The 26,031-nt window shown below is 35.7% G+C and overlaps 5 protein-coding genes across 8 annotated transcripts in view; 2 read left to right on the top strand and 3 right to left on the bottom strand.

Annotated features, from left to right (window-relative positions):
* Positions 1 to 404: 404 nt before the first annotated feature.
* LOC108686704 lies at positions 405 to 3,204 on the bottom strand. Of its 2 annotated transcripts, none has more exons than XM_018192138.1 (7): positions 3,143 to 3,204; positions 2,070 to 2,196; positions 1,825 to 1,990; positions 1,521 to 1,738; positions 1,282 to 1,443; positions 1,026 to 1,204; positions 405 to 949 (listed from the first exon to the last, which is right to left on the bottom strand). In XM_018192138.1, exons 2-7 carry the CDS (start codon positions 2,177 to 2,179, stop codon positions 810 to 812), a joined length of 975 nt encoding a protein of 324 aa, XP_018047627.1. In that variant the 5' UTR covers positions 2,180 to 2,196; positions 3,143 to 3,204; the 3' UTR covers positions 405 to 809. The 2 variants fall into 2 exon arrangements, with proteins under 2 accessions (XP_018047627.1, XP_018047626.1); XM_018192137.1 differs by lacking the exon at positions 3,143 to 3,204 and adding an exon at positions 2,486 to 2,792.
* Positions 2,800 to 4,402, top strand: LOC108686703 (WD repeat-containing protein 18). The gene has a single exon (XM_018192136.1). It carries the CDS (start codon positions 3,125 to 3,127, stop codon positions 4,391 to 4,393), a length of 1,269 nt encoding a protein of 422 aa, XP_018047625.1. The 5' UTR covers positions 2,800 to 3,124; the 3' UTR covers positions 4,394 to 4,402.
* A 4,740-nt stretch (positions 4,403 to 9,142) lies between these two features.
* LOC108686745 (CAPA peptides-like) lies at positions 9,143 to 12,844 on the top strand. Of its 2 annotated transcripts, XM_018192195.1 has the most exons (5): positions 9,143 to 9,295; positions 10,215 to 10,256; positions 11,014 to 11,265; positions 11,823 to 11,969; positions 12,701 to 12,844. In XM_018192195.1, exons 1-5 carry the CDS (start codon positions 9,235 to 9,237, stop codon positions 12,781 to 12,783), a joined length of 585 nt encoding a protein of 194 aa, XP_018047684.1. In that variant the 5' UTR covers positions 9,143 to 9,234; the 3' UTR covers positions 12,784 to 12,844. The 2 variants fall into 2 exon arrangements, with proteins under 2 accessions (XP_018047684.1, XP_018047685.1); XM_018192196.1 differs by lacking the exon at positions 10,215 to 10,256.
* Positions 12,845 to 16,051: 3,207 nt separating this feature from the next.
* On the bottom strand, positions 16,052 to 19,483 carry LOC108686728 (leucine-rich repeat, immunoglobulin-like domain and transmembrane domain-containing protein 3). 2 transcript variants are annotated; one of them, XM_018192171.1, is made up of 2 exons: positions 19,086 to 19,483; positions 16,052 to 19,010 (listed from the first exon to the last, which is right to left on the bottom strand). In XM_018192171.1, exon 2 carries the CDS (start codon positions 18,092 to 18,094, stop codon positions 16,052 to 16,054), a length of 2,043 nt encoding a protein of 680 aa, XP_018047660.1. In that variant the 5' UTR covers positions 18,095 to 19,010; positions 19,086 to 19,483. The 2 variants fall into 2 exon arrangements, with proteins under 2 accessions (XP_018047660.1, XP_018047661.1); XM_018192172.1 differs by having other exon boundaries at positions 16,052 to 18,235; positions 18,766 to 19,483.
* Positions 19,484 to 22,059: 2,576 nt separating this feature from the next.
* The window catches only part of LOC108686725 (carbonic anhydrase-related protein 10), a 4,313-nt gene continuing 341 nt past the window's right edge, over positions 22,060 to 26,031 (bottom strand). The window contains exons 2-9 of the mRNA XM_018192167.1: positions 25,597 to 25,647; positions 25,174 to 25,502; positions 24,882 to 24,977; positions 24,722 to 24,788; positions 23,810 to 23,964; positions 22,606 to 22,734; positions 22,484 to 22,529; positions 22,060 to 22,250 (exon numbers count right to left, since the gene is read on the bottom strand). Coding sequence (XP_018047656.1) covers positions 22,234 to 22,250; positions 22,484 to 22,529; positions 22,606 to 22,734; positions 23,810 to 23,964; positions 24,722 to 24,788; positions 24,882 to 24,977; positions 25,174 to 25,502; positions 25,597 to 25,647 — 890 coding nt within the window. The 3' untranslated portion in view covers positions 22,060 to 22,233. The remainder of the gene's footprint in view (positions 22,251 to 22,483; positions 22,530 to 22,605; positions 22,735 to 23,809; positions 23,965 to 24,721; positions 24,789 to 24,881; positions 24,978 to 25,173; positions 25,503 to 25,596; positions 25,648 to 26,031) is intronic.

Below are 26,031 nucleotides of genomic sequence, written 5' to 3' on the forward strand. Positions count from 1 at the left end.
CGCACGCACGCACAAATGTTTCTATTTATTATTGGGTTGTCCGGAAGTTCGTGCCGATTTTGAAGGAAAATTGAAACGCAGAAAATTTAAATTTTTAATTTCATTATTAAATTTAAATCTTTTGCGACACGAACTTTCTGGACAACCCAATATATTGTACTTCCAGTTAGAGAGATGTGCAATTTTCTTTTCTTGAATCGCAATGCGATATGTAACTGATGTGATTGCATGATTTAAAATTGCATCTGTGATTAATATTCTATATTTGTTTTTTTAATTTTTTAAGCCATGCAAACAATTCGACTAATGCGCAATAAAAACCGATATCATTTTTTATTTTGTGTATTTTTTCTTTGAAAACATTCCGTTTTTTATTTACGAATTTTTAATGGTATTACATTACTGAAAAACACATATTTTCATATTTGCTACGTTTTAATTGATATTTTTTATTATTCAATCAGCTGTATTCTATACTCCGATTCTGTAATTACCATAATTTTGTAATTAACGTAACGACAGTTCGGTATCGTTATATTGTTGCGCATGTTTTTTTCATGTATAATATTTGTGCGATAATGATATTATTACCATTTTACACACAACTTTACTGAACTACTAAAGATTTTTAATGTGATAAAAACAGTTGAATAAATGTATAATATATACACATAAAAATCATGATGCGATGATCGCGTTCATTGCGATTTCAAGAATCGCGATGTATAATTTTGAAAAAAATTACACATCCCTTCTTCCATTAAGTTTTATCGTGAAACTCATATTTCACATGTCTACAAGATGCGATATTAGTTGAAAAAATCTTCAACTTCCGCCAATTCTCTCATTCGTGCCTCTTGATGAGCCCAACGGGCTTCTGCCAACCTGTCAGATAATCCCCATTTGTCGTGATAAACGCGTTGACCGCAACTTGGACATTTCTTACCCCCTTTAACACAAAAAAATAAAAAGATTTCTATTAATTTTTTTATAATATAATTTGACTAAATAAAAATTTTTTTTACCATGGAATGGCGGAGTCTTCATGTACGTCACGAGACATTTTAAATGGAAGAGATGACCACAATAAAGTCTTTCGGCGTGGAAATCCGCATTTTCGTCGATTACAATTTCTTTGGGATCTGTTGGCAAGCACTTTACTTTGCAGTGTTGACAGGGTTCTTGCGGAAAAGCTTTCACACTTCTGCACAAATTAAAATGTAATAAAATAAAACTAGTTAAAAATATGTAATAAAAATGTTATATAAAAATAAAAATTACTTTATGAGAAAAGAAACAACTGTGTTTAATGATGGTGATGGTGTAAATGGGTTTTGTTGTTTCCTCAGTGGTGGCTCGACACATTGCCTTGCTAATTCCCTTCCTTGTCCAACTAGATAACGATTGAACAATGGTGGGAAATTCGTATCAACATCACTGTAACTGTAAACAAATGATATAAATTAATCACATTGGATTTGAATTTTTATTAAAACAGTTTCGAAAAAAGACTAACATACATAACACAATTGGTAGGATAATTATCTGGTACTTCAAGCTTGGTCTTAAAATGATACAAATCTTGATGCAGTGTTAGATTGATGGAAGAATTCTTTTGCTTTAACTTGAACTCGTCCTTATCTCCTAAAAGCTTTTTCAATATTGATATTTCCTCATAGCAGCAGATGAGAGGATTCTCCTCAATGAAATTCCTAATAAATTTTAAAATTGGCAATATCTACAAATATACGAATTAATTGTATTAAATGTAAATAACTTGTATATGTAGCTAGTTACTACATATAAATTTCTCCAAGTATAAACCTGTGCTTTATTCAACAAACGCTTGCACTCTTTTTCACAGACTTCTGTTAGTCCATCGAGCAGCTTCGCGGATAGAGTTTTACTCTTTAATTCAACAAACAACGGTGATGCAGGATAATCCTTTTGAAATTGGATGCACACAACGAGTTGCTTGAACGGTGTTTTTCTGCAAGCAAACAAATCACAATAAGCAATGATAGAAAGCTATTTTGACAGTGTGAAAGCACGATATGGAGTTTTTTTACGTTATTTCGACGCGGACCATGCTCGGTACACAAGAGACGAGGCGGCTTCCGTCAATGACATTATGACAGAGCTGTGATACGTCTTGCAATTCATCATCAATAAATCCCATGAGCAAGTGAGAATAGGCTAAGAAAAGATTGATGATTTTTACTACTTTTTGATTAACTTAATCAGCTGGTTATTTTATTGAAACGCGTTTATCGTTAAATAGATTTGATTAATCACGGTTGACACTCAATCGAGATGATAAAACCGGTTTTAAGTAAAAATAATTAAAGAATTGACGTAATCGCGACGCAGCATAACCTTCCAATCATGACCTAACGATCCTAACGAGTCAAATTGCGTGATAAATAATAAAACACGATCGGTCCTTACGATATTATTTTTATCGTGATATTAATAAGGAGATCACCTTTCAATCGATCTCTTTCTCCTCTTCGACGTTTTTTGCAAAGAATCACAAGATTCAAAGTCAATTAATCATATGTAAAAAGACATACATAAAAGTATTTCGAAATACAACCTCACTCTTAACGATGTCACGTGATACCGTCCTGTGTATAGCGTGTACTATTTATGATTTAGAAAACGGTTAGAAAGCGTTAGGATGATTAGCGTGTTCATTCAATGATGACCTGGAGGCTAAGAGTTGTTTGATAAAACATAAAAACATAAAAAAATAAATTGAATAACGAAAATTAAAGAAATTTTCGTATTTTTGAATATTCTTCACTATTTCTGTCTTTTTCTAACAGAAGAATTATTTAAATTTTAAAGTGATTGTGACCGACAGACGCAACAACACACCGGTGTCAAATTCTGAGATAGTAGTTCCATCTGGATTGAATATCTACAGGAAAATACCTAACCTATTCTGTATATCGTACCACGTGTTTAGACAATAGGCATAAAGCTAAAGCAAGTTGAAAGAGAATATTTCTCGATAACAATTGATATTTATAAAAGAAGAAGAAGAAATGGCAAAAGCAACTTGACTTATACTAATTGTTATTGATACAGTACAGTGTAGTGTTGAGATTGAGATTCAAAAATGAATCGAGTAACTGACGCGAAAGAAGTGATCTTGACGAGCGACACCACCGGGGAGAGTTGGAGCGCCGCTGTGTGGGATCCTCGGAACGGCTCTCTGTTGTCCGTGTACAAGAACGCGACAGCACTTGGACATCGTAGCCTTCAGCTTTTGAGCGACAGCTATGTGTTGGGAGCGGACGCTACGAGACCTCGCATACACATCTGGCCATTGAATAGCCCGTCACCGTTGCCCAATATTCGATTGAATACGCCAGGCAAAGTCAATGCCTTGACCTGCACACCAAATGGATCTTATCTAATTGCCTCCGTGGGAGAGAAGCTGTTCATCTGGCAGACATGCAACGGCAGGTTACTGGTCAATCTGACCAGGCATTATCAAACCGTCAGCTGTCTAGCCACTACAAAAGACGGTTCGTTATTTGCTAGCGCTGGCGAAGACGGTCTTGTGTTCGTATGGTCGCTCTATAGTGCGCTGAACGACGCACGTTGTTCGCCTGTTCACGCTTTCTCTAACCATAGTTTGCCAGTCAGGGATCTGCACTTTGGGCATGGTGACGCTCGCGCGAGATTGTATACAATCTCGCTAGATCGAACCGCGAACATCTATGAGCTTGGCAGTGGAGCTCTCCTAGTTTCCTTGGTGTTTGACGCGCCGCTCACAGCGATTACCGTGAACGTCCGCGAGAGCAAACTCTTCGTGGGCTGCACAACCGGCGAGATATTCCAGTGTAACCTGCACGAACCGCCACGTGGAATCGAGCATCATCTCACGGTGAGCTCGTGCGAAGAGAGCGCCGTGTTTCAGGCGCACAAGTCAAACGTGACTGCCCTGTCGGTATCCATGGATTGCCGTACTCTGCTGTCCGGATCTACCGACGGTGCAGTCCATGTCTGGGATATTGTCAGCCGACAGGTGCTCAGGACACTCAAGCATAAAGGCCCAGTTACCGCTGCATTTTTTGCCAAAGGCTTTGACAATTTTCGCACCTCTGTCCTTAAACCACGTTTGCAGGTGCAAAGTTTACAGAGGACATCAGACGATGGTGGCAGAGAGAACGTCGTCGAGGTCGTCTCCAGAGGACGAAATTCGGCGGAGATCCTGAACTTCGAATCTTATATAGAAGGCAGTAGCGATTCTCGAGGATCGGATCAGATGTCGAAGAAATTGGACGATCTACAGAAAGAGATTAACAAATTAAAGAAAATTAATGCTGCCATATATCAATATGGTGTCACACATATCTTAAAGAAGATTGTTGATGATTAATAAAGAATATTGGAGCATAATCATGGGATTTTATGTATTCTTATCGAGAGACTGAAATTTTTATTTATACATTTTGTAGAATACATAGATAATGATAATATATATTATCACTTTCTTTCTATTAAAATATATTTTATTTTTGAAAGATATAGAACAAATATTTTATATTGTAAAAATACAGTCATATAAAAACAAAAATTGAAATAGTATTTCTTTATTCGATCTACCTGAAAATATTCTTTATCCATATAAATTAAATTTATTGAAAATATATTTTTATGTTTTCAATAAATATAAGAAATGGATGGGTATAATTTTCTATTTTATCTATACCGTTTTTTTTTACATTTTTTTTTTCAAACTATTACAATAGTGTTTTCACAGATTTATAAAACAAGAAGTCTAGGAAAGTCTATTTTAGATTAGTTAATTTTGTGAGATATTTACGTTTGTCTATTATTATCTATAAAGAATGTTGCTAATTATCTTTAGTAATTAAAGTGTTAGATCGGAGATTAATATCTCTTTGATGAAGCATGCTATTGTCATCAAGCTACTAAAATAGGATATTACAATTAAAATCTTTTATTCAGGTGCCAAAAATAATGTATAGGCAAAAATAACATTTTATTGTCAAGTCCAAATAGACTTATTTTTTTACTTATTGTTCGTAATATTGAATGAAGAGATCATCGTGGCATGATATAATAATCTTTCTCGTCATTTTTTCGGCATTAAACTACTTTTCCCTAGCGATGTAAAACATTATCGACTAATGAAAAACGCAATCTCATCATATGCATTAATCAAAATCTTCGAGAAATTCAATCTATACGACTCTTTTCGTTTAAAATAAATTTACTGAATACATGTCGCATGTCTCCATATCTGTGTCCCTATTCATATCCGTATACACGTGTACAATTAATTAAATGGTAAACCGGCGTTAAACGTTAGATACGATCCTCATCGACACTCCTTTATATTTAAATGAGCCGTTATGCGCATACAAATGAAACGTTCACTAGCAGTATATCGTGTCCATCGAAAATAAATTAAACTGTGAAAATATGTGGAAGCCTTACTTTATACATGAAACAATAAGTCACTGATTTATCTAATTTTCCGCATATACATTGTGACTTTTGCAAAATAAATTTTAAACGTATCAATCGCACTTTATTTCTTCGCAAGATAACTTATTAGAAAATAAAATTGATAAATGACGTTTATAACTTCAATTATAATGAAATAAGTTTACAGAGTATTAAAGAACCAATTGCAGTACTTGATATGTAAAATTATTTTATATATTCTAAATTACATGAATTTGATATTCAGATCTATTTTCTTAAAATCGAAGATTTATTTCATTATAATTGTTATTATTTAGAGCCCTTTACTTTTGTATTAATGGTTTATAATTTACATTAATCGTACGATTAATGTAGAATTGTTTATTAATTGAGAGCAAATAAAGATACAATTCTTGTTAAAGAATTTTTTGGAGATGAGCTTTTTTTATGTAATATTGATTGTAATAGATAAATATTGTAACATTTAACTTCTTAATGACATTCATTTAATACTGTACTAATTTGTGTATAATAAAAAAGTAGCAAGTTATTTCAATTTTTATTAAAATCAAGATTTTATAATTTAAAAGACCTTTATTCTGTCTATATCTCCAATTTTTTTGTTTCTTATTTTGCAATTAAATTGACTTCTCGCTTTACTCCGAAAAAATTCTTCATGCACCGAGAGAATTTTTTCTTAGAATTTAAATTTATGATAGTCGGATAACATTGTATTTCGAAGAATTTTAATCTCTCTCACATTTATTAATAAAACTACAATAAAGTATAAATAAGTTTGATTAATTTTACTGAAATGCATGATACAAATCTTTAAAATATTGTATTGTACCACAACTACTATATTTTGAGGATAAATTTTGAAGATAAATTTTAAAAGATAATTCTCTCTGTGTGAAAAGATTATTCCATATAAATTTTTTTCCCTCAGAATTGACATGTGTAAGAACATTAATAATATATTTATATTAAATTACTACATAAACGATAATAAATACTAATATATAAATAAATACTAATATATTATCGTTTATAATAATTTAATATATTAAATATATAAATATATTATCATATTTGCACATGTTAGTTCTGAGAAGGTAATATACCTACGAATTATTTATGTTTTATCTAAAGTTATGAATACCTAACTTTTTTTTTTTTTTTTTAAAAGGTAAATTGACTTTGCCTGGTGTTGACATTTTTTCTATACATTTTTGAAGAACCATATTCTGCCTCTATCAAATCGGAAGTATCCAGTTGTAACCGGACGTGCAAGAATAGCGTGAAAAAGCATCGCGAGAACACGCGTTAGGGAGATTACTCTCAGTGAAAGATCGCACGAGAAAACGTGTCGAGAAAATGTCACGCACAAATAATGCGTTATAATCTGTCGCGTGATAATCTCATCACGCATACATAAATCTATATATTATCCTGCATCATCGTAATGCCGGCCTCCTTTTACACCTACGTCGGCATCGACCGAATTACTATACCCGATATAATAATTGATGTCGCACGCGGTGTTCTTGCTGGTACATTTTAAAAGTGCGTTTGAGAACTTTTTTTTTGGTAAATCAGTCTTGCCGATCCCTTAAGGATCATGTGTATGAAATGAATTGATCGTGTCATAAAAATTAATAATATATGTTTCCATTATTATGCATAAAATATTATTATGCATAAAATGTTATTATGCATAAAGTATTATAACATTATTATGCATAAAGTAGCGGATATAATATATGTATATCTACAACGTATATAGAAAATTTTTGAAAATTATTATTGGAAGTTGCAAATATTGTACATTAATAAAATGATGTTTCTGCCCCATGTATATTGTAAAAAATTCATAATATAGATCACATCTTTATTGCATATTTGATCAAGCAAATTGGCTCATTGTCTTTATAAGGAAATAATTTCACACGTTCTGTAGAAATTTTACTATTTAGGATGTGTCACACGTACAGTCCCCTGCAAAGAAAATTAACTTTGGAGATGTATTTAATATTTACACTTCAAATAAACTATATACATATGAAAGTTGTGTGAATAAGATTACATTTTTATTTAATAACATTATTAATATTATTTAATTACATTTTTGTCATTTATTTATTCTTATTTGTTATTATTTTTGTTATTAAAAATTAAAATTAAAAAATGGTAACAAAAATATCTAAATTTTTTTTTATTAATTCTTTAAATATTCAAAGTAACTTATGCAAAGTTTCATTGCGAGTCACTGATTAGTTACAAAATTATAGAACAAATAAATATTTTGTTTGTGTAAAATATTATTGGGTAACTAGTTTATGTATCGCAATGTAACTCTATATATAAATAATCTTGAATACATTTTGTTTATATTAAAAAGTTTATATTAAAAAATTGTGAGATTTTTGTTATTTATTTTTTAATACATTTTCATACATTTTTATTAGAGCACAGATTAAAAAAATACTACCCTTTACTAAAATAATTTATGATTCAGAGTAGTAAACCGTCTTCAAATTTGTCATATTATTTTTAAATGTTGACTAATTTTTGTAATTTTTTCATAATTTTGTTATCATTTTGAAAATATGTATAAAATATCCTTAAATAAATTGAAAATTTTGATTATATCTCAGATTTCTAAATTATAATTGATGAGATTGAAATAATGACTTTGTCTTTGGAAAAAGTCTAATGACGTTTTAAGTAGATCGCAAAAAAAAAGGATAAAATACGTTATACATATAGTATAAAGCCCTATGTACAATGGGAGAACTATTAGAAATGAGAATAAATATTAAATATTAAAAAACTAAAAAATTAAGAATAGAGTTTAAACGTAACGAACAATGGATATTAATAGATATTATACAACAGGAATAAATATTAAATATTAGAGAATAAAAAAATTAGAAGTATAAATTAAACAAGTATAAATTAAACAATTAAACAATGAAATTAAACGTAATGCACAATAAATGTAAATGGATAAAATATGAAAATGAGAGAGAAAGATAAGATTTATTATATATCTCTTATCTATATGAATTCATATTATGCATTACGTTCATATCAATCTTTATTCCTATATTTTTTTTTTTACTATTTAATATTTATTCTTATTCCTAAATCATTCAAAAAAATAATCTTGCACTTATAGCGAAAATTATCTAAGTACGAAAAATAGCTAAAATAGCTATTAAAGATAAATTTCTAGTAAGTACTGCGATATTGTATATGTATTGTATCATATAGATGACAAAGATAGAATTTAGATTTGTGCTATAAATTCTATGTGTATGACATACATAATTTTCTATCATACAAAAAACAGCTATAACTGGAATGGCAAAATATTTTTTTGCGTGAATATTTCTTTCTTTTTACTTTCTTTTTACTTTCTTTTTTCTTTCTTTGTGCGCTTTCATTGTGCGTGCGTGCGCGCGCGCATGTGTGTGTGTGTGTGTGTGTGTGTGTGTGTGTGTGTGTGTGTGTGTGTGTGTGTGATGTCTGGATGTGGGCCGATTTCGCGAAAAATACATCGATTTCGCAAGGAGTAGGGGCGAGACACGAGGATGCTCTACGACAAGGGGTTTGAACTGTGGGGTGGCAGGTTCATAATCGAGCAGAGTGGCGGTGGAGGGCGCAAGGTATAAAATCGGACGTCGAGTCACAGGAGACATTCAGTGCGACTCTAAACTTCATATCGTCTACTTAGAATTTCGATCATCGAGAGTCACAGAAATGCAGGACAACAGGTTTTTTATCTTCGTGATCCTTTTGGCATTTTCTACGTCTCTTAATCGTAAGTCAACATCGTGAATTTCACGATTAACTTCAAAATATACATTTCCTCTTTCGTTTTTTTAATTATTAATGTCCTGATTCCATTAATTCGGAAATTTTTATTAAAAAATTTATAGTATATTGCATTTCTTATATTCAAAATTTTTATACTTAATTTATCAATTATCAAATATATTAAGGGTTCTGAGTAACGCCTGAAACGCATGATGCATCATTTTATTCTTCTTTATTATTTGGAGAATAACAAAATAAATGATACATTATGCGCTTCATGTGTAATTCGAAACGTACTCTAAGATACTTTTATAATATATTATTTTAAACATTAGCTAATTATTTTTATAAATTATACTAAAAGTTAAAACGTCTTGATAAATTAAGATCGGCTTAAATTAACCGCAAAATCGATTCACCTGGTCTAGATATTAAATTTGGATGTTAATTTAAATCTTAATCCAAAACATACTTACATTTAGAATTAAAATAATATAGAAGTAAAAATACATATACTATATAGAAGTAAAAATAGTTGATACATGTTATCCAATTGTTATTAAAGATGAAAATCATCATAGAAATTATAAATGAAAAAAATGACTGACAACGCAGGGAGCTTCTAATCTAATATTAAAAGTCACAATTTTTATTCTCTTGCGAATAATGTGCTATATAATTCATTCTCATTGAGACAAACAACAACTCAGACAACTGCAGTTCCCAACGAAGCGAGGTAAAAATGAAGTAGGACGGGGAATTAAAGTGCAAAAAAGTCATAGCGCGGATAAAAAAAATTATTATACTAAATTCTCACAGGAAATCGTTGAGCGCCACGAGTGCGAGTGTAGATTAAATTGTTAGGGATTATGATGTCCGACTTTTGATGGAAAAACGTCGACGATGTTCTATTTATTTTGCAGTTGCTAGATGCTCGGTCGGCCAGCACTTCGAATCCACCAGAGGCAAGAAACTCGCATGAGTGTCGCATACTTTCATAACTTTTGTGTGACATTTTTTTATATTATAACTTTTTGTGACTAATTTTTTTATTGTTTCATACATAAATATCAAAACATATGCACACAAATGTTACAACTATCATCAATCAAAACACTATGCTCTACTCATATTTTTTAAAATGTATTTCAAATTTTGGATGTTTTTTAAATTCTCTTGTGACGCTTGAGCGTATTACTGATTGTACATTTAGTTTCTTTAAAATTACGATGCTTAATATATATCTTAATTGAAAAAAATTAAATTATACAAATTTTTGTTTAAATTTTAGTAAAGAAATATAGATTTTTATTTTTCTTAATACTGTCCTGTCCCTCCAAATAATTTTTAGATTTTGAATATACATATTGTATATTTATAATTTTATTTTTATATATAATAAGTTTTTTTATGTTTACAAAGCACGTATGTGTATAATAGTACATGCACAAAATAATTCGCTTTAGTATATATACACATATTAGATTATGAAAAAAATTTATTTGAAATAATTTGTAATTGTCTTGTAATGTCTCTATTTCTAGTGTTTTTTTTAATTCATGTTATTGTATTATTTGTGTAATTGGAAAATTATTAGATGCATTAGTCTCGGATAACTAATTATGTTAGAAGAAAGCAGAAGATATTGTTCCAAAAAGAACATACAACAAAATAATTTCGATCATTTGATATTCTAATTATTTCGTATCGTTCACGTTCTAGAGGGTCAAAAATTGAAAATCAATGATAGACGTTCCGCTGGATTGGTGGCATATCCAAGAATCGGCCGAAATTCGGAAATAGCGAATTTTCCTAGAATGGAGCGTGCTTTTGGAATAATACATAAGCCCCGAATCGGACGATCCGATGAATCGAGCAATTTGAATCGATTTCAGGATTTATCAGCTGATGCCGATATGGAGTTCTACATTCCACGCGATGTGGAATCTGAAGTTCTTTTAAATCTTGATGAAGGTGTGGAAAATTTAGAAAAATAATGTCGGAATGTCAAAGAGTGCATTAAACCTTTAAGAATAATTTCTTCACATATGAAGATTATCGAAAAGAAATAATTCTTATAAATAAGAAATTATAATGACTTATTAGAATATTTTTAATAACATTATTGATAGCCAACTTTTTGAAGTAAATTGGAAGTTTAATGAGGCAATTACTGTAAAATATTTTAGTATGTAAACGTTGGCTATACGGATGTTACCTTGCAATAAACATTTAACGCATTTCACGTCAGATCAATATCCGCGATGCCGTTATTAATTAAAGCGGCTTTTATCGGATTGAATAAATTTTATGAAAAAATATAAGCGCGAATATCTGCATTTGTGCGAAACAATGCTGCATTATGTGGCATGCGCTTGCAGTTTTTAATAAATTGATTTGAACGACGTCGGACGATCCACCTCAGGATCCGTTTATCATTTTTAAACAAAATGCATACAATAAAATGTATTTAGATATTTACATTTTTATCTACAGGAAGGCAATTGTTAACTGTACTTTTTTATGATTAGATTACGCAGATAGACCGATAGCATTTAAACATGCTGACAAAATTCAGAAAGACGATGCCTGGTTAATGCCCGATCATGTACATGGATACAAGGATCTTCGTTTCGTACAAAAAATCGACAATCCTCGATATTACTCTATTTTACGAGGTATGAATAAAAGGATCTTACTTTTACCTTTTATTACGATGATATTAATTAACACTAGAAGTACCAATGTTTGTTATTCATTAAAAGGATCAAAGATAAATTATTATGGAAATAGAGAAAATGATAAAAATATTTTATCTGTATAAAGAATTTTATCAGTATAATTATTGAAAAATAAAAATTTTCAAAATCCTATTTTTTGCAAGAAATATATTAATCTAAAAAACAGACATGGTTATTAATAACTGCTCGATACTTCTAGTATTAATCCGTTGATTTATTCGCACGTTTTGCGATTTAAGATTTATGAAAGTAACCAATTGTTCCTTAAATTGATCTCATTAAAAAAAAAAAATATTGAAAAATGTTTCAATTTTATCTCAAAATCTATATGAAGCTAAGGATGCATTGTTCAAAAGAGCATTAACAGTACGTTTGTAATAATAAACGCCAACGTCTTTAAATGTTACAAAAGGTATTGATCATATTATTTTCGCTAAATTAAATATTCTCTCTCGGAATACTTGGAGCACGTCGCGTATGTTGAACAGATATCGACTATAATATACGACGTCATTCATTCTTTGACATTACGCGAAACGCTTTTCCATAAAGAATAGCGTCGTATAAAGAAAAGAGCGTCACTGCTTCATTAATCCTTAAATGCGAGCAATTTAAAACAGTCCACGTGCGATTTTTCGCGTTCTGCAATGTGATTGATCTCTTTCCAGGTTCTCGAAATAGTCAAGGTCAAGGAGGATACACTCCGAGACTAGGTCGCGAGAATGAACACGACGCAATGAGTTTCCTGTAACTTGCCATCTTTGATCACGATTCGCGCCTCGCGAATTTGACGGATATTGACTTGAGACAAAGAAGGAATTTATTGTCAAAAATGTCAGAAACGTCAGAAATGTAACGTGTGATGCTTTTGTTTTTCCTATTTGCATAGGCGATCCATCTTACCCTTGCACTTTGTACGCAAATTATGCAACAATACATAATCTGTACTTAAATACTGTACTTTGTAATCTTACATGCAATCCTGTCGCCTAGTATCGTCACGAAACAATTCTCTGGTGAAGCAACCAATCTTGATGTAATTTGGTATGCAACCAATCTTGATGTAACTTGATATTTTAAGCAAATTTTTATTCCGAAATATTCGATCCAATTCAATGTTTATTTTTATATACAAATAATGGAGAATAGAAATAAAAGTTTGATTTACACGCTCAGCTAATTGGTGGATCTGTTTTTGACGACTGTACATATTTTCAAAAATTCAATTAAAAATATATAATAGTGTGTTCCTCATAATTATTTGATTACATATAACAATTTACAAATAGATTCTATTACTAACAACATTTGAAATTTGATACAACACTTTTAGTACATAATATAGAAAACCGTAGCCAATTATATTACAGGTAAAATCTTATAGGAAAAGAACAATCCTCATAGTTCGTTTTATTGTTAGTGTATAAATTGGATACAGAAAAACAATGCTATATTGTTTCAATTTTCAATGCTTCCGTTGATTTTTCATCTGAAAAAATGTGATTTACACGCCGATGAATGTTATAAATGTTATATCGAATTCAATTGAAGATAATACGATACGCAGTACATCATTTTCTCACGAAATGTACAACGAACGTAATAAGACAATACAAATCATTGACTCGATGTATGTAAAATTCAATGATTTTATTAATTGACAAAGTGTTCATAATGAATATCTCGTGTATAACGCACCGGCGTGCGCGTGTGACACTCGTAACGTCCAAGTCGCACGTGTACACGAATATGTGATATAATAACAAATATGTACACACGTAGAGAATATGTAACAAACTAGTGATACACTTTGGAGAATGAATGGAAGGGAAGATAATGAGACGCGGCCAGTTCGCTCGCGCTAATTAATTAAAGGTCCACTCGTCTTGAAGAAGTAGTCATGAAGTGTATATACAAACAGTCGCCTCATTTCAGGTTATTTGTTAGCAGACTAGAAGAGACTTAGGTCTAAGACGTTCTTCACGCATCCATCCATCATTCATACACACTCATTATGGGCGCAAGCGGCCGCGGGCAGCTGGCCAGACAAGTGGGCAAGGCAGGCAGACAAGCATAGACAGACAGATATTCAATAGATCGGACAATCGTGGCCGATATCAGTCCTTCGATCGAATGCTTCGTATACTAATCTCGGTGACACGCCGGCCGCGACACAGTGAGATATCGATTTTCTCTCTTGGCGCTTTCTCTGCATTCGCCGAACGCGCTGCATGCCGAAGGGAAGAACCACGTCGATTTAAACTGCACCCGCGGGAGATGTCTAATCACGATTACATTCTCGTTGTTTCCCAAGAGATGTCCGGCTATTCGCCGATAACTACTCATGCGATTTGCGAAGTGCCCACCAAAAATGGGTGTTTTCCATTCAGTGATGAAAGTTAACTATGAACTTTTAATTATTTTTGCTTTCTATTTATAATTCAAATTGACGACATAATCGAGATTAATTAATTATGTTAGTAGCGAAGATGAACGGAAGGGAAAGAGATTTAAATTATAAAAATAAAAAATCTTTCTATTTGTTGCGATACAAACAATTGTAAATGAAACCAACTATGAAACAAAGAAAAAAAATCTGAAAATAATAATATAAATCTATTATTTATAGCTAAATTAGTATACTTATAAAATGAAATAGATGGAAATAGATATGAAGTTTGGTGAAAATTTTAGTGCAAATTGTACAACAATGAAAAACAGATCTATTCATCGCTATCGTTATCACGATTATGGAAGAGTCCTCTTATAGAAAAGTACTATTGACCTCGTGAAAAAACGATGGAAAATAATTGTAAAATTGAATCGAATATTGTATTCATTTCAATGATTTTCTTATTAATCTGATAGTATTTTTCCACAAAGATATACTGCCAATTTTTAATTTTTCGATAATGACATTTATAAAAAGCAAATAATCTTGATTTATTTATTAAAAAAAAACTTGTTAAATTATAAAATAATATTATATATCTTTCGAATGTAGATGTAAATATAAACTTATTTAAAATGTAATTAAAATTATAAACCTTATTTTTCATATTATTAAATTTTATGTTCATATTATTAAATCACATTGTTATTACGAAAATTACATATTATATTATGCGTATTAAATTTCACGCATAATAATTCTTTCTATTTATGTTTATAATAATTAATTGTCTCCATAAATTATATGAATGAAAAACACCCATTGTACATCGACATGTGTTGAGACCATTTCCTAAAATTATGTAATTGTTTACATGTTTCTTGTCAATGTATAATGAAATACTCGAGAGTCACTTAGAGATATGCTCTACTCATTACATTTTTCTAAATGCAATGCGGAAGTCCAGAAGATAATGAAAAAATATTAAAGACATTTTGTATGTCTTTAAATATTCGAGTTATCTGCATTTGATTATTGATCATTGATTGAGTTTTATATAATTTTTTATATAACAAATAGAGATTAGGTGCACAAAAAGCGACACAATATTCGACGTTTAATGATAAAACTTTTAATTCCTAAAAGATTCTTATTCACTTGTATTATGTAACTTATCTTCATAAATAAATATTTAGAAATTTTGATTTTATAAATGGCAGTCCAGAATTACGATTAATATTTTAAGGCTGCAAAATTTGTAATGTCCATGACTCAATGAACGCGTAATATCGAGATAAAAATTTTTCAGTACAATCAATACAACGTCACTATCAAATTTGCGACACCGATACATGATAGGATGATTCGGCACATCTTTAAAACTCCACCGAGAAAGCGTATACGGATCACTCGTTCAAAGCGAGCACATGCGTTTTCAAAGAGTCGATTTGTGAGCCATTCCTGACACGGTTAGTATTACCGCACGCTAATTGATGTTATCCAATAATACTTGGCTGCTAATGGATATTCCACAGTATATTAGGATAACACTATTAGCAGAATATTATCGATTATGAAATCAGTATTGCGCGACAATACGAATCGGTGTGGAAAAGAATCCGGTGTTTTAGAGGGAAACGAACTCATGCGGTGGTTGAATGATCCGCGGCGGTGGTGGCGGCGATAGCCGCAGGTCCATGTCCGTCATGTCCGTTAATGAGAACGCGGAACTACCGTTTGCCGTAATGCGCGGTCCCATATTGTCATAAGGCGAGCCGGCGGCAATCTCGGTGGAGCGCAAGGCCCGACGCGGCAGCGTGGCGAAGCTAGATACGTTGATTGCCGTTGCTGATGACAAAGCCGCAGTCTTGCCGCCAGTCGAAACGGTGGTTGTAGCGCTGCTAACCGCGTGGACGGGGATGTCGAGAAGATCCGGATAGCAGCGTTCCGACGACGCGTCCTGCGGCAATGACACGGAAATGAAGATATTGCCGAAGATCCCAGCCGGCAGCACACCGGTGGTAAATTCCGGCGGCGGGGGCGGAAATACACCGGCGGTGGCCGTGGCGGCGCATGGAACCGCGCGAATGGTGTTCACCGAATTGTCCGCGGGTCGCAGTCGTTCGACAGTGACCGCGGCCGCAGCCATAGGATCACAAATAGAGCTGCGCTCCGCCAATTCGAGGTCACCGGTGCTACACGCCTCACCGATGCTGCCGTGACCGCTGCCGCGATCATTACTATTGCCGGGCGTCGTGGTGGTAGTCACGGACAGGTCTAGCAGCTTCTTCTCCTGGTCGCCGAAACTGCTGCTGCTTTGCAGCTTCACCTTCTCTCGTTTACTGTGTCGTCGATTTCCACCGCACAAACAAAGAATCAGCAACACAGCCGAGATGGAAGCACACGCGGCAGCCGCGCCGCCTCCAGCCAAACTTACCCAGAGCAGCCAGTTGTCGCTCTGGGAGAGAGTCGGAGCCGTATAAACACGAGGTATTGCCACACTGACTGTGTCTCGCGCGAGACCAGCGATATTCTTTGCAAAACATGCATATTCGCCGGCATCGCTGTCACTGGCATTGTAAACGGTCAGGTTACTCCATCGATCTCCAACGGTTCTGGACGCAGACTTGTCGTTGGAAAGTATGCCAGCTTCGGACGTTGCGTAAATGACGAGAGTCCCCATATAGGGTTGATCAGTCGATTTGGTAGCATTGACTGGTCCACCGTTTAATTGCCACCAAACTTCTGGCTCGGGATCGCCGCTCGTTCGACACGCCAAGCTGAGGTTACCATTAGTCTCCTCTTGTATGCTGCTTGCCAGGACGAATACTTTTGGTTCACAAGCAAATTCTGTAGGTTTTACATCCTCCCACCTACGACCTTCCAATCTCGGTGGACCTGAACAAATTTGTGGCACGGAGTACAACTTGCTGGGTACATCGGGAATAAGCCAGGTGCGGAAATCTCGTAGTCTGCAGTCGCACCTCCATCGATTGCCATCTAGCGTTAAGGTTTTCAAGCGAGCTAATCCGGATATTACCGAGGATTCCAAATATTCTAGTTGATTAGTATCCAACTTCAAGAATTCTAAGCCGGTTAGTCGGGCAAAGGCTTGTCCATGTACTTCAGTTAAAGAGCACCGTTGTAGCTCTAAATTTCGCAGATGCTGTAGTACAGGGAACTGTAGATTACGCAAAGTACCGAGTGGATTTCCGCTAAGTATCAAAATGCGCAAGCGCTCGTTTCCGAGAAATGTATCCGGCTCCAAGGTCATTACATGATTGTCTGACAGATCGATTTCGATGAGTATCCTCATATCTTTGAAAGAATTCGCATGGATACTGTAGATACCGGCATTACGCAAGAAGACCCGTTGCAGATTCACCAGGCCGGCCAGTTTGAATATCTCCTCTTTCAGAGCAGGTATCTTGTTGCCGGACAAGTCGAGCACTTGCATGTCCGGATCGAGGGACGCCGGCAGCGATGTTAGACCGGCGTCTGGACACAAAGCGGACTTCTTGCCGGAGGTCCATTTGCATCGGCAAACCGCAGGACAGTCAGTCCAATCCGGGAAAGCGGCCGCCCGTGACAGCAAAGCGAAACACCCCGTTAAAAGGAAGAGGGCGAGTAGTATGCGCCCTCCTAGAGGGTGAGGCCTTGTCACTAACATAACACCGTCCTTTTATCGGTGTCTACCCGATGTCTGACTGATCCCGTCTGATCCTCTTCTCGCCTCGAGGCGAGAACAGGCAGCTGGCTCCACCGCAACACGGTAACGATGACGACAACAGTTCTCCGTTTCACTGACGATCTACGAAACAAAGGCCTCGCATCAGCGTAATCGATTGTTTGTGTATTCAATACTTTGCGGTTGTTGTGGTATCCTATCAAAGGTTTGTGCTCACGTCGCGACAAATTTATCGTCGTCAGACACTGTTAGAGTTCGAACGCAAAAGTAGCGAATTGCTATCACGGAAAACAGGAATTTAATATAGGCAGAAGAATAGGACGGCGACCTACAAAAGATGTCGCGCATAAAAGGAGAAATATTACATTGCTGGAATAACAGATAGCTTGTGACAGATTAGAAGAGAATTATCTTGAGCTGTGGGGAAGAGCTAATACGAAACGATCGTTCATCACGATCCTCGATTTCTATGAGAGACGAATTTCATATGTAGAAGGTATCTTATCTAAAGATATCTTTACACATGTGCTTGAAAGTTCGTAGCTATTTAAAACAGATAACATGTCGGAATGCGTGAAAACGTCGGGTAGCATTGCGCGAGTAGAACAAAAGGGAGGAAATAGAATTACGGACGAGAAGTTTCTCAGTCTTACTCGAGAGTCTCATTTCTGGCCGTCTAAGCGTGCCGTCCACGACACCGAATGAGGCCGTCATGCTCGCGTGGACGCTTCCATTGTTCCTCTCAGAGGTATTCATTTCGCAGACCAGTTCTCCAGGTTCTGTCGCACCAGCAGCATTGTCAGCGAGTTCTCAGAGCTCATCCTGATTAAGTGAATGCCATAAGCGCGCGCGAACCATAATCCAGCCAGTCATTCTCCTTTATAACTGCTGCGATAATCTAGAAGAAGATTACGAGTCTCATATAAATTATATTCTTAACGTTATCACCGACGTCGGAGTGAAATACACTTACTTGCGTGTGAAGTACCAGGACAAGTTCCCCGTTCGAGCTTGCGATGATCGTACCACGATGCTGTTTATTTAATATGCGGCTCACATAAGTATAGAATGGAAATCAGAAAGAGAGCGCGCGTGACAAACTATCGATTATGCGACCGATATGAATTTTAAATCCCGCCTCGGTGCTCGTCTACGCGGTCAGCATATTAATCAACGATGGAATATGCCTGTCTCGCCATATTAATTGCTGAATCTGCTAACGGTGCTACTAACATCCCTCCCTCGCCCCGTCCCATCCCATCGGCGCGCGTCGTAATCCACACCAGGCCGCTTACTACACTTATCATAAATTAATCGTGAAGAAGTGTTCGTAGTACCACGATTAGCTCTTTCATGGAACACGAATCTGCCAAGTTGCGGCGAAGAGTAGGTCGGTGTCACCTTTCCGCTGGCTTTCGCAGGCGCGGAATATGACACGATTGCAGCGTAATTGAGTTGGGCGAAAGTTTCTCGTCGAATTGGCGGCGAGTAGTACGGGTAGTTTCAGTTTACTAGAGTCCATCTAGCTCGTAAACGTCGTCAAGGTGCTTCGTCGCGCAAATTAGCAACGTCGATCGCGGTACTGAACTTCGTCAACTCGGATCCTTTTTGACCTCCCTTCGGTCTTCCTTTGCTTCTCCCCCTTTCTCTCTGCGATGTTGGCCGATCTTTGGCTTAACTGACGAACGCGATGTTGGTCGGCTATCAACCGCAGGCCTTCATCAGTACCTCAAATACGTAAACTCGCCTCGTGAATTCGAATTAGCGCATGTAACAGGATGAAAAAGATTCCCGCGGACGCGTTTAACCAATCACGGGACCGTTTACAGCCTCCCACCGACCTTAAAGATGAACGTACACTGTGTCTCACACCCTCGGAATTTCATCGACTCCATATCGCGCAGTCGTTCTCTCCGCAACTTACAGTTCCACAACAACTTACAGGTCCAGCGACTTCACGCAAACTTTGTTGTCTACTATACCACCACGATTGCGTACCGAAAGATCAATCGACCTTTGCCCTTCAATCGAAGGACAAACGACCTTCGCGGATACGATTGTTCTTATCGGAATTCCTGCGAGGAACGAAAGAGTGAACGGAGAACATTTTATCATTTCTTTCTTTCTCCGAAACAAATGGCGATGCCTCTCTACACGTCGCTACACGCACTTCCCAACGTTTTTCCTCATCATGCGTACCCTCCACTGTAAACTTCTCCGTGTTCGTTCTCACGAGAGAACACCCCCCACCTGCGCCATGAGGTCGTCGACTGACATCGATGTCCTCCAACGCTTTCCTCTCTTCGCCGATCAATTAATCTCTATACCGGCAGAGTCTCGACGACAACAGGCATCCGCACAAGTCGCTCTGATCAAATTTGATCTCTGCTGGATTGCGCGAGAGATGTGACAGAGATTGCACGGAGATCGTTTCATCATCGGAGTCCATCTCTTTCGGAGGATATGGTCTTTAGATTTATTCCGAAAGATACTGCAGGCGATCGATTGGAGGATTGCAAACAGCGCGTTGGCACCCAAATCCAGGCCGGGTGCCCTGATATCACGTCACTCTCCGTCTTTCGACGAACGGCCGCGGAGAGCCGCAGATTTGCCGCAGCGGCCACCGACACGACGGATCTGTATCCGCGTACCCGTCCCTCTCTCGCGCACGCGGCGCCCTCTCCTCTGCGTCCTCTGTCCTCCACCCCCGCCTACACCTTTCTCTCGAACGAATCTTCCCACTTTGCGTTTCCCTCTCTCTTTCTCCCTCTTTATCCCTCTCTCTTCCTCTCGTTCTCTCAGTACACCATCCCCCGCTATGTGCCGTTCACCCCTTTCCGGTTTCCTAGTCGCATAGCCGTTTGCGGGCAGCACCGTCGAATTCTGGGTAGCGGTTCAATGATAGTAATATCCTCCCCTTCCTACATTCAACCCCATTTGCTTCTTCAACATTCTTTGAGACTTTTCTTTGGTGTATCTTAGTCTCTTGCGAGGCAAGGATTCCGAGAAGAAGAGTTCCGTGTTTCACGTACCTCAGTAGGATCGGTCACAAGGACGTGAAGCGATAGAGGCGCAACAGCGCGGAATCCGTTGAAAGCTGATAATGGTCTGACTGGTGCAGGCGCAGCTACTTCGAAGAGAAATCGATTTTCCCTTTGGATAGCTGCGATGTTAAGGTTGTCGTTTGAACGTTGGGTTAGGATTAACTGGGTTCTGCTCGCAGATTCTGCGTTATCGACTAGGTGCACTTGCGATATTCAGTTCAAGTCTCTGCAAACTTTAATTTCTGATCTATCAGTTGTATCACTACTTTATAGATAGCAAAGTACTTTGAAGTTACTAACAATATCGAAGCATAGGCAGCTATTATTTAGATAAGAAAATCTGTGAAAGAAAATCGATAATAGCAAAATGGGAAATAGTTTGCAATTAGCGAAGATGATGAAGAAATTCAATCGCACTTTCAAACATTTATTAAAAATAATACCAGGATATATTAATTATAAACAAATAATCATTGTTTAGATGAATTTTGCGAAGATAAGAAGAATTGCAAATTTCTTTATATAGGACAAGAATGGTTAATTGATGAGTAGAGGAAAAATCGAGCAAAACTACCGGGAAATGTCTCATTTTATGCATTTTTTCAAGCTTTTATTATAAGAATATAGTATAAACTTTTGCTCGCGATAGCGCTCTCCGTTGCGCGTGAATTTTTATACATATAATTGCATCTTTCAACCCCTCGCGCAGGCCACGATAGTCATAGCTTTTTTCGATAGTTTACCGATATATATATAATAATAGATCTTACGATTAGCTTATCTCGTCTAACTTGTGATCTATAGGTATATTTGGTTTTTCTTCTTCTGATTTAACTGGAAACATACTTGGCAATTCACGTCTAATAAGTACAACGAAGCATTTTTTTTTATCTTGACCTCAACGTGGGCGTCGACGGTCGTCTTCTTCGCGCGTTCTATCTGCCGTAATTTTTTTTGTGACCCGGCGTCACCCGCCTGTAATTGATATGTCAATTTTTTTCCTTACAGCGAAGTTCCAGCTCGTTCCGGGGAGAAGCGTAGTTACTGCGAATGTTGATCTCACGGCAGTGCTGGGTATTATTTCCAGCTATTGGCTGAAAGGATATACAATGGAATGATTTTTATCAGAGAAAAAATATGCTTTTTTATAAGCTGTGGCAGCTTCTAGGCAAAGAGATTCTAATAATAACTCAATAAAAATTCTCATAATTTAAAAAAAAGAAAATTGTACGTAATTTTGTAAATTTTATGAAAATTAGAAATGTATATATTAATTTTATTTTATTGGTCTATATATAAGAGTTTGATCAATTTTGCTTATTAATACCTTTGTAATATATGTCCTTGTTCATCGTCGGACAATTCTTCGGACCCTGAACACATGATATAAGAATTAGCGCAATGATTTTTATAATAGAAAAAATACATATTGATACTATTATAGCATACCTGAACATTGAAATCAATGTTTGTCCGAACGGGACGATGATGAAGAGGTTGCGGTGGTCTAAAGTTATTCGCAAGCGGTGCATTTGGCTGTTTTTCATCCCCTTGCATTAACTGCCTCAGAGCGTGTAACTACAATAATTATGGAAATAAGAATTGCAAAGCATAATATAAGTAATTCAGAGTTTAATACTTTGGGTGCTGTTCCTCTTTTACAGAGTATTTGAGATAAGTAAAAGATATTATTAAACTATTTAAATTTAACAGAAAAATAATATATTTTTATATGAATGTGATATAATTCGTTCGTATAAAGAGATTGTATTTACCGATGTATTTTTTGTATTTATAATCATGAGTGAGCTTGAATATTACATAAACATTATGCCCAAAAAATAAAAAATAAAAATCATCCTTAATCTGAATCAACATTCGTTATTGAATAATGGTATGAGGCACAAGTGATTTTAATGCCTCGCTGAATGCGATCGATATCAATAATAACAGAATTTGCAATTCCGATGGAATAGCTAATTTAAATACGTGATCGATTATCACAAATATTATTATATGAGTATGAGATTGCTTAAGTTATACATTAGAAACAAACATTTGTCGGTTTACTACTCGCAGCTATTTTTATAAGGTCTCTCAATGAAACTTCATTCTATTAATAAAGTCAGCTGCTGTACTTAACTTGAGAAAAAGCTAAACAGCAACTCACTGAGTTAATTACGTATTCGCCAATATACATACATATTTCGTGCGCTACAATAAGATTATTGTGAAGAAACAAGATTTTAAATACTTTTTTATTTTTGCTGTTATTTATACTATAGAGAATTTGTTCATTCTTGAAATCAAAACATTTCTTGTTCAATTTTACGCTTGAAAGAACAAACGACTAAATGTCAAACACTGTCTTTTTTTTTACAGATTTCTGTAAAACCTGTCAAGCGTGATTTATGATTGATGACATTGCTCCAAGGTACGAGCTTAGTAAGTGCCTCATTTCCACCTTTATTTCGCAACTTACTTTATCCATTCGTTAAAGCACGACCGTCGTTCCTCGATGTTTCAAAGATTCTGTCTCTCTTAATGATCAAAATTGCATAATTGAGTGGGGCCATACTTCGCGTCGCGCGAACGCTCGAGTGCGGGGGACGTGTGCATGCATTTTATAAGAGTCGGTAGCGGCGATACTTGCCTGCTGCTTGGTGATGTATATAGGCTTGTTGAGGATGATCCATGTAGTGGTCTCGTGACACGCCGGCATCGTGGTGGAGCCGTCATACGTCATGTAATGCTTCGTGTCCGGCAGAAGTTCGCGCACCCCGAAACGTTTAATTTCCATGGCCTGCCCTGTGCAATTCATACGATCGATAACGTCAACTTCGTTCGTGTATACGTAATGCATACACATGCAATGTACGCGTGTTACTGCCCGATTGCTGCCCGATGCCACGGTATACACAGCTGATACGCATATTGTTACGTATCACTAAAGTTATCGTGCATACACCGCTCGATTGTATTTGCATACGTCAAAGAACACTCGCGTTCCCTTAAAGAATGATGGTAATTATCGATTTATCTTTCCGATAAAAAGTTGGCGACAATAGCCCGTGCAAAGTTTTTAAAAAGTTATAACGCATGCTGCCATCAAACTTTCGAAGGTACATCAATCTTGCAGCTTTTTCATTCGAATTGTACTTTTATCTCAAAACATTAATTTATAGAGAAAAAAGAAAAAATGAAAAATGAACGCGTTAATATACATATTTCAGTTTTTATCAATTATCGATTTGTGGAAGAAAATTCTTAACGTGTTATTAAAATGTATCGTTAAAATGTTATTTGAGTTAAACATTATTCATCACTGCAAAAAAAATGGTATTTTATAAATATTCGTTCGTTGCGTCGTTATGAAAGAAATGTAATCCTGCATTAATTCATTCGATATGCTAATCTTGACTAATATGAGAACTCTCTGAGAATTTTTAAACTCATGCAGCTAAAATTCGTCTGCTAAAATAGATTATCGTTTTTGTTGAATTGATCGCTACTCCTCCGCGTCGTAATGTTATCCCGGAATTTGTTACGTTATTGGATTTCTCACCTCCGTATTTGATTTTATCCAGCTGCTGCGTGAACGTTCTCAACTCCGGGTTCGAGAGGTCGCCCACCTAGAAAAGGACCGAGATCGTCTATGACGTATCGCTTATTCCGAGCTTTATTTAACATGTGATAAGCATTTATAGGAGAGATTGGGCATATACCTGTAAAAGAAGCGATACCGCTACGATCCCCTGCGCCCTGTGCAAGGCATCCGAGAAGTTGTTATAAAGCTGCGAGTTGAAGCCGAATATCTGAAGCTACGAGAAAAAAAGGCTTTGAATGTATTTAGAGACTCAAGATTAAAGAAGTTTTTTTCCTTTTTAACTTAAGTGCATCAACGAGAATTTAATTTCGATTCTTTCACAAACAAGCTTTGAAGTTGAAACGAAAAAAAATCGCGAGGAATGTCGGAGGTTTTGAAATATTTTTATTTGTCTCTTTGTCATTTCGTACCTCGGCAGGAAACGCATGTCCATCGACGGTGTGCTCGCTGCCGATGCGATCATCCGCGCCGAAGTGCAAATGAATCTCGTGAAATTGATAACGATAACTGAGCGGACCACCGGAGATATTGACGGGATGGCGGGTGTCGTTCTCCACAGCGAACACAACACTATGGCCGGTGTTCGCCAATACGCCGTTGATTCTGTGCTTATCCAAATGAAGCGGTTGTAAATTTGGGTCGAAAAGCAGTTGATTAGGATCGAGATTGACTGGTGATTGTCTTCGACCTTTGTTACAGAGCCACCATTCCGGGTTGATGAGACCCCAGAAGGCAGGACCTTTAAATAATCGAAGGAATTTTCAGATCATATTAGATAAAGAGAAGGATATTTAATTGATAATGATACCAATTTGGAAACCGATCTGGCTTACCAGAAATACCGTCGTATGTCCACCATTCCTCCCAGCTAACGGGTGTCGATTCTGCAAATATTTTGTTATTAATAAGTGATATAATCTCTATGAGAAATCCGATAATTCATAAATTTACGAGAATTGGATAAATGCATTGTTTGGCGCTGAGAATGGACAAAAGACTCTTTGTGTTGATTGAATCGCATTAAGTAAATGTATCGGACGTCATAATCGCTTCTAATAGCATAATATTATTTATTCATTGAATTATGATTGAATGATCCAACGTTCATGGAGTAAAAAGTTTTTAATACTCGAATTTCTTATATAAAAATTCAATAATAGCAGCGTCAAACTTTGATAAATATATCAGAATTAAAACACATTGTAAAATTAAAATATTATATTATTATATTATTTTATATACACACACACACACACACACACACACAC

The sequence above is a fragment of the Atta colombica genome, unplaced genomic scaffold (genome assembly GCF_001594045.1).
Source record: "Atta colombica isolate Treedump-2 unplaced genomic scaffold, Acol1.0 scaffold189, whole genome shotgun sequence".
Classification (NCBI taxonomy): Eukaryota; Metazoa; Arthropoda; class Insecta; order Hymenoptera; family Formicidae; genus Atta; species Atta colombica.

Coding starts and splice junctions, on each gene's coding strand:
- LOC108686704 (XM_018192138.1), bottom strand. CDS start 2,179: ATGGGATTTATTGATGATGAATTGCAAGACGTATCACAGCTCTGTCAT. Junction 1,444..1,520: donor TATCCTACCAATTGTGTTAT/GTATGTTAGTCT, acceptor ATTTGTTTACAG/TTACAGTGATGTTGATACGA. Junction 1,205..1,281: donor GTTGTTTCTTTTCTCATAAA/GTAATTTTTATT, acceptor TAATTTGTGCAG/AAGTGTGAAAGCTTTTCCGC.
- LOC108686703 (XM_018192136.1), top strand. CDS start 3,125: ATGAATCGAGTAACTGACGCGAAAGAAGTGATCTTGACGAGCGACACC.
- LOC108686745 (XM_018192195.1), top strand. CDS start 9,235: ATGCAGGACAACAGGTTTTTTATCTTCGTGATCCTTTTGGCATTTTCT. Junction 9,296..10,214: donor ATTTTCTACGTCTCTTAATC/GTAAGTCAACAT, acceptor TTTATTTTGCAG/TTGCTAGATGCTCGGTCGGC. Junction 11,266..11,822: donor TCTTTTAAATCTTGATGAAG/GTGTGGAAAATT, acceptor TTTTATGATTAG/ATTACGCAGATAGACCGATA.
- LOC108686728 (XM_018192171.1), bottom strand. CDS start 18,094: ATGTTAGTGACAAGGCCTCACCCTCTAGGAGGGCGCATACTACTCGCC.